Source organism: Peromyscus maniculatus, chromosome X (assembly GCF_049852395.1).
Source record: "Peromyscus maniculatus bairdii isolate BWxNUB_F1_BW_parent chromosome X, HU_Pman_BW_mat_3.1, whole genome shotgun sequence".
NCBI classification, from domain to species: domain Eukaryota; kingdom Metazoa; phylum Chordata; class Mammalia; order Rodentia; family Cricetidae; genus Peromyscus; species Peromyscus maniculatus.
In genome coordinates, this window is record NC_134875.1 from 74,168,463 (window position 1) to 74,182,085 (window position 13,623).

The 13,623-nt window shown below is 35.8% G+C and overlaps 1 protein-coding gene across 3 annotated transcripts in view; it reads right to left on the reverse strand.

Moving 5' to 3' along the window:
* Window positions 1-1,325: 1,325 nt before the first annotated feature.
* The window catches only part of LOC102910536 (uncharacterized), an 80,828-nt gene continuing 68,530 nt past the window's right edge, over window positions 1,326-13,623 (reverse strand). Inside the window, exons 5-8 of one of the 3 annotated variants that reach the window (XM_042269045.2) lie at window positions 9,852-9,863; window positions 2,947-3,027; window positions 2,234-2,369; window positions 1,326-1,480 (exon numbers count right to left, since the gene is read on the reverse strand). In XM_042269045.2, the coding sequence (XP_042124979.1) occupies window positions 1,358-1,480; window positions 2,234-2,369; window positions 2,947-3,027; window positions 9,852-9,863 (352 nt within the window). In that variant the 3' untranslated portion in view covers window positions 1,326-1,357. Of the gene's footprint in view, window positions 1,481-2,233; window positions 2,370-2,946; window positions 3,030-3,971; window positions 4,170-9,851; window positions 9,864-13,623 lie in introns of those variants that run through there. The other 2 variants (XM_006995646.4, XR_006068039.2) reach the window with 2 other exon arrangements.

The following is a 13,623-nucleotide window of genomic DNA, read 5'->3' on the forward strand; positions in this document are numbered from 1 at the left end:
TTAGAAATCATTAAGTGTCAGATAAGAAATGGATTTTTAAAAACAATTTTTTAATTTTTTGAAATTATAATTACATCATTTCTCCCTTTCCTTTCCATCATCCAAATGTTCCCATATACACTCCTTGCTCTCTTTCAAATCTGTGGCCTCTTTCTCATTATTTATTATATATGTATTATATATGTGTGTATGTGATCTATATTTTAATCAATATATAAATATATTTAGGAATATATAATATATGTATCATATAAGTATATTAGTATACATAATGTATTGTAGATGAACAGTCTTATTAAATAAGAAACACAGAGCCAAATACAGTTAAAAGCCAAGAGGTCAGAGCAATAGCTAAGAGGTGAGACTAAAAACCTTACTCTTCACTGCTGCTGCTGTCCTACCTCTCTGAAAGAGACCTACTTCCTGTGAATCTGTCCTTTTATAGACTTTCTGTTCTGTCTTTTCATTGGTTGTAAACCCAACCACAAGACCTCCTCGTCACTGCCCATTTATACAGACCTCGAGGTCTTCTATGGTTGGTATTGAGATTAAAGGCGTGTGTCCCCATGCTGGTAGTATCCTTGAACATACAGATATCTGCCTGTCATGTGATCAGGATTAAGGGCATGTGCTATCACTGCCAGACTTCTGCTATGGCTTGCAATTAGCTCTGACTCCCAGGCAACTTTATTAACATACAAATAAAACCACATTTCAGTACAAATAAAATATCACCATATTTCCCCTTTTCTATTTAAATAAAAGGAAAAAGGTTATAACTAATATAAGAAAAACTATATACAAAAGTACAATAACTATATACCACATATACAAATAATAACCACCTAAACAATGTCTAGTCCATTTGTATTTGACAAATTCAGAGAAAATAATTCCATTATCTATCCTATTTTGGTAAGTCCAAAATGTACCTAATTCACTTTCTATCCTAACTAATCTTCAACTATGACTACATAGTCTTCAACTATAACTAATCTTCAACCCCCTCAGAGACCCAAGAAGGAAATAATATTACCTAACAAAATAAAAACAGGAAGTGCATGCAAGCAACTTCAAAAAAAATTTCGAGTTTACAGAAACAGAAGTCTGGAATCTGCTGAATTAATGAAATTGGACATAAGAAATTAAAGTTTTGCATTATGGTCATCAGGAGGGGTCAGCAAAGAAAAAATTAAAGGCATAAAGAGAAAAATTAGCAGAATTATAGGGAAAAGTATTTAAAGAATATAAATCATATTTGTAGTGTTTTCTTGGAATGTAACAAGAATGCTATCAAAATGATCATGAAATCATACACACACAGATTTGCATAAACATTTATTTTTCCATTTGGAAATCAATAGTTGGATTTCATGTGAGCCCGGCCTATTTTGTAAGGTATTTCTAGTTCTTCATAAGCTGAGTATTTCTTTTCTTTTGAAGAATAGGCTGGTCTTGGGGGCCCAGATGTGGAAAAATCCTGCAAGGAAGTTAAAAATATCAAAGTAATTACATGACATTTCATAAAATATCTAAGCTTGCTTAGATATGCTAATGTATCAGAAAATTTAGCATATATTATGTGTCATTTTAGAAAACTGTTTAGCTGCTATTACAAGTTCATAATTATTTTTAAAATAAAATATTTATTTTAGTTAATTAATGAGAGCTTCTTTTAAATAGCCACTAAATACATGTACTGCAACTCTTCTGAACCGGCTTAGCTACTATGCAATCCAGAATCTCTTCACTACAATAAGAAACAAACATTGCTGGATGGTATGCATGTAAGAAAAACAAGTAGTTTTGTGATATTATAGTTCCAAAGTTCATTTTGTTGCTGTAAAGATGGATGTTAGTACATCCTTAAATAAGTCTCCTAGCATTTAATCAGTTCTCATTGGTTTCAAATCTCCTTTCTAATGATTGCAAATTTAAATATATATAAATGATAATATACAAATTAATAAAAAACACTACATTTATTTATATATACATGAATACCTATTATATTTTATGTATTCTATTATCTTTGACTCTCATTTCCTAATCCCATTATACAAACTTAAGGAGAAGGTATAGTGATTCATATAAAGTCAATTTTCCAAACCTATATCTGAACTAATTTTGTTTTATCATTTTAGCATAATGAATGCCAATGTTCACTATGTCATCTGCACTGGAATTATGATGATTGTGACCATAAATAGAAATTGAAATGTTTTCTACATACGAAGATTGGCTTCATGTGTGCAGTTGACAAGTTGTTCCCATAGTTTATTGCAGGCTTAGTTGGTCCTGGAGAGTCATCCCAATTACGAGGTGGATAGTTGTAAAAAGTACCTTCTTTGAGTTTTTGAGCCATATAGCTATTTTAAGAATAAAAAATTAAAATATTTTAAAATATAACATATATTGTTAAAGAATTATAATGCAAAGATTACTATGAATGTATTCTATATGAAATGAATGAAGTCATGCAGAAGTCATTAGACTGAAATAAGAGGCATAATGAAATAATGGTGTATTCATAAGATAGAAAGTACTAAACAATTTTTGTTTAAATTATATTGCAAAAACTAGAGGCTTGATATGCAATAGTCCTGATGTTCTTTCTCAGAATCTCTACAAAATTGTGATACTTAGATCAATGGGAAACACGGCATTTAAAGCTCTACAGTTTAATTTTCCTTGGGAAATATGCTAAAGAGCTATCTTTTACTCTGACAAAAATATCATTATATAAATATTCACAGTTAGAAACAGTGTTATCTATATGCCTGTTTATCTCTGCAACTTTGCCTCCTACAAATACACACACATACACACGCACACGCACACGTACATTTAAAATGCTCAAAGCAATTATTTCCAAATGAGATACTCTTTTCTTTCTTTTTCAGTATTTGTACTTTCCACTTCCCTTTTATAGTATAAATAACTTACTTGGAATTTATTCTGGAAAATTTTGATGATGGAAGAAAAGAATTTCCAGAAAAGGCTTCTTGGTGGGATAGACTCCAGGGACTCTACACAGAGATTTTTATAAGAGGAAAAACAGTGGTTAGTCATGGTTTGAAGGAAATGTAAAATACAGTGTATAATTGCTCACACTGCATCTCCATGCTAATATGTAAGTACCATGATAGTTTTAAGCCACTTCCTACAATATGACAAGTGAACAAAAGTAAGTAAAGGCACTAGGAACTTTGCAAGCATCTATTAATCTAGCTATCTGCTATCATCTGCCTGTCACCCATCTAGTGATAGAGAATGGTATTCTGAAGATGTGTAAATGGGAGTTACACTTCAGACACAATCTGAGCATTAAGTAATGCTTTTAACCAAAGATTAAGCTTAAGCCCATCTTTCAACTGTCATAATGTGAACAATTTCATAGATAAAACACAACTGACGATAACTCAAGGAGACTAAATTTAGGTTGAATACAGAACTACAGCATGAGCCAGCTACAGTATACTAGGATGAATTTTTTTTTTTTTTTTTTTTTGGTTTTTCGAGACAGGGTTTCTCTGTGTCGCTTTGCGCCTTTCCTGGGACTCACTTGGTAGTCCAGGCTGGCCTCGAACTCACAGAGATCCACCTGGCTCTGCCTCCCGAGTGCTGGGATTAAAGACGTGCGCCACCAACGCCCGGCTAGAATGAATTTTTAAGAAAAAAACAATCCATGGAAATCATTGTGGCTATTTAGATAGCCATTTCAAAATCACGGATAGTTTACATAACCACTTTCATACAATTAATTTGACAATAGGAAGCTTCAGATAGTCTATAAAGCTACATATGTACTTTGACATTGAAATGGTTAAATGATATGAATTATACATGAAGATCCATCCCCAGTTTTCAGATCCTATGCACAATCACCTTAGAGTGGTAAAGAATCTTAGAGTAATAATAATATGAAAGATAAGAAAGAGATTAAATATCACCTGAAAAGGCCTACTAACCCTGTATTTTTCTTTTACTGTTTAAAATTGTCTCTTCTGTCTCTGGGCTTTTTCTTCTTCTTCTTCGACTTAAAAAACCTCCTCAGGAGGAAATACAAGGCAATGATAAAGCATAATAGAAAGGCCATAAATCCTGGGAAAACTCTGGTGAACCTTGTTCAGACAAGTGAGCTTGTGCCTGTAACCTTCTTACTAAGCCTCTGATATCACAATGGGCAGAGTCATAATGTCAGAGTATTCCTGGTCTCAGGTCTTAAAGGGGCCACGTTTCTTTTCATGGTGGATGTAATTTCTTTGGTTCATGCCTTTTCCTCTCTCAGGCAAGAGGGAAGAGTGCATTTCTTGTGGTTAAAGTTTGGACTCATGGTCATAAAAGAATTTTTAGATTGAGTAACATGGATGCTTTGAGGGGAAGGATCCTCAAACAAACTGCAAAGATGCCTAAAGATATAGAATTATTGTACTCTTATACACTTTGACTTATCCATTTGGGGCCTATTTTTTATTTTTTTAATATTTATGTGTATTAATGATTTTGCCTGTATGTATGTCTGTGCACAACATGTGTGTAGAGTCTGTGCAGGACAGAAAGGGTGTCAGATGCCCTGGAACTGGATGTACAAATAGTTGTGAACTGTCACATGGGTACTGGGAATCAAACTCAGGTCCTTTGGAAGTACAACCAGTGCTCTTAACCGCTGAGTCATCACTCCAGCCATCAGCTTAATTTAAACTCATTAGTCTACACTTAGCCTTATTCCAAGTAAGCAGATACAGCAAAGTACTTTAGACAAAACTTGAAAGTAAAGATATATAGAATAATTAAGGCCAGAGAGAAACTGAAATGGTGAGATTGCATTTTTTAAACTCAGGCCTTTGGTGTGTTAGTAATGCTATCACTGGAGAAATTGTGGCAATCCACTATTATATGCACTTGGGAGTCAAGAGAGATCACCAGCAAGTTAGTAAAGACATGTTTGTTTGTTTGTTTTTTTCAGAATTATCTATTATTAACTATCAGTCAGTGCCATCTATTTCAAACCAAAAAACTTGTAGAAATGATGAAACTATTAATGATTCCAGGAAAATTACAAGCAGACATAAGTAATGTAGTCACTCTGCTTTGAAGTCTAACAGTAGTTGAACCCAAAGCTGAACCTCTTTACATACTCCAGAAGCATGAAAAATGTGGGTTTTACTTTCTCCATGAAAAACGTTTCTTTTATATCATATTTCAGAAAAATTTGAAAGACCATAATCAGCATTAGGGATTTATTGTTTTCCCTCCATGTTGATGCAGAGAGAGTAGGGAGTGAATTTGCCCAATACACCATGAAACAAGTCATGGCCTGCCTTAATTTTAAATAAGAAAAGGCCATGAGGAGGAATCCATTAGGGTACAAGAGTACATGAACCACCAGATTAAACATTTAAATAAATAATCAAAGAGTGTAAACACCATCTGTGTGTCACAAAAATGAAAGAAATTAAGAAAAAGTGAAACTCGTAGTAGTATTATGAAGAACTAAATCATCATGTGCTTGAAGATATGGTGGTACATCTAATCTAACCAGAACAGTCTGACTAGGAGCCTATCTAGTGAAAATCACGGACAAAGAAGCTGGCTTGTTTTTTTCTCCTCTTCAATGTCAATGATGTTTTGCAAAATTTTAAATAATATGGGCCATCTCTATGATAATAATACCTGGAAACAGGAGAACACTGTATCATGGAGAGAAGACCCAAGTTTCTCAAAAGAAGTTCATCTTTTAAAATTCGTGATTTAAAAAAAAAAATCTTCAGAGGTCCCGAAGCAATATTCAGCCTATCCTACAATTGCCTTATTTTTTATACTCTCCTCAAGTTTCCAAATCCTTCTCCATGGTATTTATTATCACTTGATAACTTTACTTCTTAAAGAGCATATTGAATGAGGTAACCCAGACTCAAGAAGATAAACAATACATATTCTCTTGTTTACTGTTCCTAGTCCCAAATCTTCAGATGTTGACTATTTAACATGGATCAACCACAGAAACCACAAATATAAAAGAACCATGTAGAAAAAAGCAGGATGCAGGTGATAGAGAGTAGAAAATGGTGCTCGCTTCGGCAGCACATATACTAAAATTGGAATGATACATAGAAAGTAGAAAATGAAAAATGGGGAGGTAGGCTCCAAATGGGATGGGGAAGGGAGGTCAATACAAAAGAAGGATGGGAAGGGATAAACACCAAGGTTGTTTGAAAAAACTTCAAGGAATCATTATTTTACAGTTACCAAAAATTATACATATAAGTGTATGCATATATAGGTGTATATATCTTAAAAGATTTTTAAGAGCTAGAGCTGTCAATGTCCCCATAAAGAACTATAGACTGACAGAAACCTCAGTACTAGGCACAAAAAAACCTCCTTTAAAATAATATTGACTATGGTTATTGCCCTTGGTTGCCTCTCAGATGTTGAAGGAAAGCTCTTATTGCTCAAGATACTTTACATTTAGGACACAGGACCCAGATTATATGATCTGATTCTAATCTGAAAGCTTCCATTCTGTGGTCTAGCTTCCATAGTACCAGAAAATAGTGTACAAGCTGCCAAGAAGGGAAGTAATTAATAGTCATTCCTATTTATCTGTGACACCTATGAACCACAACAATGACCAGGATGGCAAGATACCCATAAAGGTGCAGTAAAAAATAGTTGTTTATTTGAACTTAAGGTCAACTCAACAGGAGGGAAACCATGTCTGGTACTAGAAACCTAACCTGGGGCTAATGAAGTCCTGTATCTAAAAGAGATCTGCCACTTTTCTAGACCAACATTAATACCTGTCTACAATCTGAATTTTGTTCTTTTACCCACAAATGGTGTGTAGATCACCTCTGATAAGAAGAAGCTTTTCTTTGCAGCAAATGGAGACCATCACAGAAAACCACAGCTGGAGCCAGGCGGTAGTGGTGCACGCCTTTAATTCCAGCACTTGGGAGGCAGAGGCAGGCGGATCTCTGTGAGTTCGAGGCCAGCCTGGTCTCTAAAGTGAGTTCCAGGAAAGGTGCAAAGCTACACAGAGAAACCCTGTCTCGAAAAAAAAAAAAGAAAGAGAAAGAAAGAAGGAAGGAAGGAAGGAAGGAAGGAAGGAAGGAAGGAAGGAAGGAAGGAAGGAAGGAAGAAAGGAAAGAAAAAGAAAGAAAGAAAGAAAGAAAGAAGAAAAAAGAAAAGAAAACCACAGCTGAAAACAAAACAGAGATCAACCAGGTCACAACAGCCCAACCCCAGTGGATACATCTATATCACAGCTCCTGCATCTATGGCTCAGGGAACTTCTCAGAAAAGGGATAAAAAGATTTTAAGAACTAAACTACCAGGAAGTCTTCCATGAAACAGTCTATCATAGAAATGGCTGCATAAATAAGATCTGACAATGACAACATCAATAGACATGTTAATGTGGAAGAAGAAAACTCTCATGGGGTCACACACCTAGACAAAAAACTGTAGGCAACTTATGACTTCTCTGAGGAGAGTTAGTCTATTCTAGGTATGTGCCCCTAATTGTCTAATACAAAGTGGTGAGTCCTGCAACCACATACAAACAAACAACAAAAATGAACTCATCGGGTTGTATTTATATATTTATGCATTTTAGTGACACATTTTTATCACAATCTGAAATTGCCTTATTTACTTATTTGTTTCATGTCTACTCCTCTTCCTTCTCGATTGACTATTCCAGTCCTCCCAAGTCTTTGGATCTTACAATTTTTCTGTTCTGTCTTCCAAGATAATACATGAGCCTTGGAGGAAGGGAGTATGATATAGACGTCTTATTTACACAGATATTTCTTCTGTGTGTTTGGAAGTTATAAGTTTCAGCTTCTCTGATGAGATCTGAGAGCTGCATTAATCTACAAATTTAGAGGGAATTTAATGCTATGTCCATTTAACAAAATAAGAGTATGTTCACCTCTGGGGCCCATGGGCTCCCCAGCCATGAGTTTTTGGCCAGATTTTTAGTACCAGGCATATATTTCCTCCTGTGTAGTTGGCCTTAAATTCAATCAGAAAGTAGTTGGCTAATTCCATAACATTCATGCCACTATTGCAGCCAGAGGCATTCTAGGCATACCAGTTATTATTTTAGCTCTCTCAGAGTTCACAAGTGGGTATGACTATTGATGATTTCTTTGCTCTACTAGCCTGTATAGCCCCCTCTTGTAATATGAAACCTAGCTGGCAGGAAAGAAGCTTCATAGTCAATACCAACTTGATTTCTCTATATCCTGTGACCAAAGTATTTGGTGTCTTCAGCAATAGACTCATTCCACCAGATTCTTGTGGGCAACCAAGAGCAATATCTGTAACCTGCATTGTTTTTTTGGATTGAGGGGGAGGATCTGTGATACTCCTAATCAACAACTAAAGGGAAGATAGTCCACACTTGGCACTAAAATGCCTTAAAAATATTTTTATTTATGTGTTTGTGTGTGTGTGTGTGTGTGTGTGTGTGTGTGTGTGTGTGTGTGTGTGCATGTAAGTGCCTGCATAGGCCAGAAGAATGTGTCAGTCTTCTGCAGCTGGGAGATTTGTTGTAATATACTCAATATGGGTGCTAGAAACTGAACCTAGGTCCTCTACAAGAACCCCAAGTGCTCATAGCTGCTGAATCATCTCTCCAACCCTGGCATATGAATTTTTGTTTGACAGTTTATAGGTTCTGGGAGTATATATATAATATAGTAGCTCTCCATATGTTTTCAAACATTCTTGGTGTTAATTATTTCTCTTCCTATTCTTCCTCTCCGCTACTCTCCAATTCCTGAACTCATTTAAAATTTATTCCCCAATGTTCCCCTTTTCTCTTTCATGTCAACTATGCTCTGCTATCCTCACTCTCTTAAGATCTTTTTTCTACTTTGCCCACAATGGGCCTTTTCTAGTTTCCTGACATCCACAGGTACACCAAGTTAAATACACAAATCTAAAGAAGGTTAGGCTCAATGTATGAATGAGAACATGTGAGATTTGTCTTATGGGGTCTGTTTAACCTCACTCAGTATAATATTTTCAAGTTCCATCTATTTACCTGCAAAGTTCATAATTTCATTTTTATTTACAGCTTAATAAAATCCCATTGTGTGTAGGTATCACATTTCCATAAAGAGAATATCAATTAAAAACAAGTGTTTCACTCAAATGTCTCTGCTTCTATTAACAATTTTAGTAAAAAGAAGAAATCAATAAAAAGAAGGCATACTGAACAAAATTTGATTAGTTTTTGTTTGAAGATTTAGCATATCCACATTTCTTTTACTCTAACTTCTTCAGGACTGAAAATAATTAAGCATAGAGTGCTTAAAATCTAGTGACTATTGTTTAGCTACCCAAAGAATAAATGAGTCAAGGAAATAGATGAAAAGGAGAGGGTGGTCTTAAACCATCTAAGATAGGATTAATCTAAAAGCTAGGAAGAAATTGTTTCTTGCTTCTACTGCATAGCATTAGCCACCAAAATTAATAACCCCGAGTTTCCTTAGATGCATTTTGAAACAATTGTGAAATAGGTTTTAACCTTTCTAATATTTTTAAGTATATGCCAATTGGCTTGTGATATTTAGAGAAAAATTTCACAATCATGACTGAAAAACTCATAAAGTGGCTAAAATAAACTTGTGGGAGGAAAACCTAAAATACATCAGGTATGCATTGACATACAATAAAATATTAGAGATAGGCCTTGTAAAATCAGCAAAATAGTGGCAGGATCTTCTAAAAACATTCTTGCTAATTTATACTCTCCTTTTCTATGTTGTGATTCTCTCTAGCCACAAGGCCAGAAATATAATAGAATTAAGTATTTAGGTATTGGCCAAAACTTTTTACTATTCCTTTGATCTAAATTATATTCAGATGCATGCATTCATGCTTGCACCTGCTCACATAAATACATATTTTGTGAATGTATTGTAAGGTCCATTAAGATGTTTGCTTTCTGTGCTACCATTAACAACAACCTGAGGGGATTGTAGGAAAAAAAAAACAGTGAATGAATGTATCAAAGGTACACCCTTTATAACTATTGCATTAATTAAGTCTCTCATCTTACTCATGCTACAATTTCTTCCACTGGGGTAACACCTAATAAAGAGACTATGTATCTTGGGTTTTTAAAAAAGAACATTAATTTCATGTAACTGTTTTCAATAATGGAAATTTGTTAAATATATTACCTAAAGTAATCTCATTCATATGCAAGGATTTTAATGTAAATATAAAGTTGTTTAAAAGTTTTAATATATTATATATTTTTCTATTAAAAATATAATTTTTTTACAAATATCATCTTTTAAAATAATTGTCTCATGGGTCCATGATGAAGAAAAGAACACAAAATTTGCTAGAATAAGTCTATTTATCATCACATTAATATTTTAATCTTTGGGTGATCACATATGTTCCCAAGATTTGAGTTCAAGTTCTGTACTATTTAATCTTTCAAGTCTCAGGTATTTTATTTCAAAATATTAATAATAGTATCAGCTACTGAAGTTTCTTTTATGAGAATTAAATGAGATAGAAAATATGTGAAATCCTGAGCCCAATACCTAGTGACGTATACCATTTTGCTGAAATTGTCTCAAAGAATGTTTTTAATGTAGGGCTCTAACTTCCTCAATTATTCATACCATACTTTCCTCTAAGTATATTCTATATTTTATTGATATGAACACAGAGTCAGGCAAGACACAGAATTGTAGTCCAGATGAAAAGGATCTCAGGCAAAAAAAAATACTCTAGTCTCTCTTTCCAAAGGATAGTGAGCAGATAAATTGAAAGCTTTAAACACCAGATAGAGTGCTGGAGAGATGGCTCAGCAGTTAAGAGCATTGGCTACTCTTCCAGAGGACCTGGGTTATGATCACATGGCAGCTCATAACAAACTGTAACTCCAATTCCAGGGGTCCCATGTGCATGCACATGTTGCACAGACATGCATTCAGGCAAAGCATTCATACACATAAAAGTAAATAAATCTTTAAAATGGGGTTGGACAATTGGAGCCCCAGGGACCTGCCAGCTGTCCCTTCCCCCACCTCCTCACCAAGAAAACAACCCCCTGTGACACCAGTGAAAACCAGAGAAATAAGCAGACCCTGCACTGGTTGGGAACAGCACAGATTGGACCAAGAGCCCGGATTAGATCAAGAGATCCCATTAGACCAAGAGTGTCAACTGGACCACAAGAGGCTCCCTCAGACACAGATAACACTTGCATGGAGTGAAGGAAGAGATTGGTAGATGCCAGTGTAAAAACACAGTCAACAATATAAGACCAATATGGCACCATCAGAACCTAGTGGTGCTACATCAGCAAGACCTGAACATCCCAAAGTAGAAGAAGCAGAAGAAATAGACCTTAAAAATGACTTTAAGAAGATGATAGAAGCTTTTAAAGATGAAATGAAAACTATACTTAAAGAATTCAAAGAAAAGACAAACAAAAAAATGGAAGAAATCAATAAATCTCTCATAGAAAGTCAAGAATAAAAGCAATTAAGCAGGTTAATGAAAAAGTCCAAGATTTGAAAACTGAAATAGAGGCAATAAAGAAGACACAAACTGAGGGAAGGCTGGAAATGGAAAATCTGAGTAAACAGACAGGAACTGCAAATGCAAGCATAACCAACAGAATGCAAGAGATGGAAGAGAGAATCTCTGGTGTTGAAAATACAATAGAGGAAATAGATTCATCAGTCAAAGAAAACACTAAAGCCAAAAATGTCATAACACAAAACATCCAGGAAATTTGGGACACCATGAAAAGACCAAACCTAAGAATAATAGGGACAGAAGAAAGAGAATACCAACCCAAAGGCATAGGAAATATATTCAAAAAAATCATAGAAGAAAATTTAAAGAAGGAAATGCCTATAAAGATACAAGAAGGTTACAGAACACCAAATAGAATGGATCCAAAAAAAGACCCCTCACCACATAATAATCAAACCATTAAACATTTAGAATAAAGAAAAATATTAAGAGCTGCAAAGGAAAATGGCCAAGTAACATATAAAGGCAGTTCAGTTACTCTGAACCTGATAGAAGAGAATGTCTTGAATGCATTGGCACTGGAGATCACTTCCTAAATATAACACCAGTAGCACAGACACTGAGAGCAACAATTAATCAATGGGACCTCTTGAAACTGAGCAGCTTTTGTAGGGCAAAGGACAAGGTCAATAAGACAAAACAACAGCCTACAGAATGGGAAAAGATCTTCACCAATCCCACATCTGACAGAGGGCCGATCTCCAGAATATATAAAGAACTCAAGAAACTAGACATCAAAATACCCAACAGTCCAATTAAAAATGGCCTACAGAGATAAACAGATAATTCTCAACAGAAGAATTGCAAATCGCTGAAAGACATTTAATGAATTGCTCAGCATCCTTAGTCATCAAGGAAATGAAAATCAAAAGGACTCTGAGATACCATCTTACACCTGTCAGATTGGCTAAGATCAAAAACACTGAAGACAGCTTATGTTGGAGAGGATGTGGAGCAAGAGGAACACTCCACTATTGGTGGGAATGCAAACTTGTAGAGACACTTTGGAAATCAGTATGCCAGTTTCTCAGAAAATTGGGAATCAATATTCCTCAAGACCCAGTTCTACCACTCTTGGGCATATACCCAGGGAATGCTCCATCATACCATAAGGACACATGCTCAGCTATGTTCATAGCAGCATTAACTGTAATAGCCACAACTTGAAAACAACCTAGATGCCCCTCAACTGAAGAATGGATAAAGAAAATGTGGTACATATACACAATGGAATACTACTCATCAGAGAAAAACAATGACATCATAAGGTTTACAAATGTATGGAACTAGAAAATATCATCCTCAGTGAGGTAACCCAGACTCAGAAAGACAAACATGGTATGTACTCACTCATAAGTGGAAACTAGATGTAAAGCAAAGGATAAGCAGACTACAACCCACAGCTTCAGGAAAGCTAGCTAGTAAGAAGGACCCTAGGAAGGACACATGGATCGCCCAGTGATGAAGAAATGGATGAGGTCTACATGAGCAAACTGGGGGTAAGGGGCGGGTAATGGAGGGCAAAGGACGGGGGATGAGGGCTTAGAGGAGCGGGAGGTTCAAGCTGGAAGGGGAACAAAGTGGAAGAGGAAGGAAAGAGATACCATGATAAATGAAGACACCATGGGAATAGGGAGAAGCCGAGTGCTAGGGAGGTTCCCAGGAATCCACAAAGATGACTCCACCATAGACTACTGGCAATGGTCGAGAGGATGCCTGAGCTGGCCTTCTCTGGTAATCGGATGACTGAATACCCTAACTTTCATCATAGAACCCTCATCCACTGACTGATGGAAGCAGGTACAGAGATCCACGGCCGGGTCCCAGGCAGTCCAATCAATGAGAGAGAGGAGCGATTCCATGAGCAAGGGATATTGAGACCACATCTGTTAAAAGTACAGAGACAACTAGCCAAACTAGCTGAAAGGCATGAACTGTGGACCAATAGCTGAGGCGCCCCCATGGTACTAGACTAGGCCCTCTGGATAAGCGGAGACAGTTGATGAGCTTGAACTGTATAGGGGGCTCCCAGGCAGT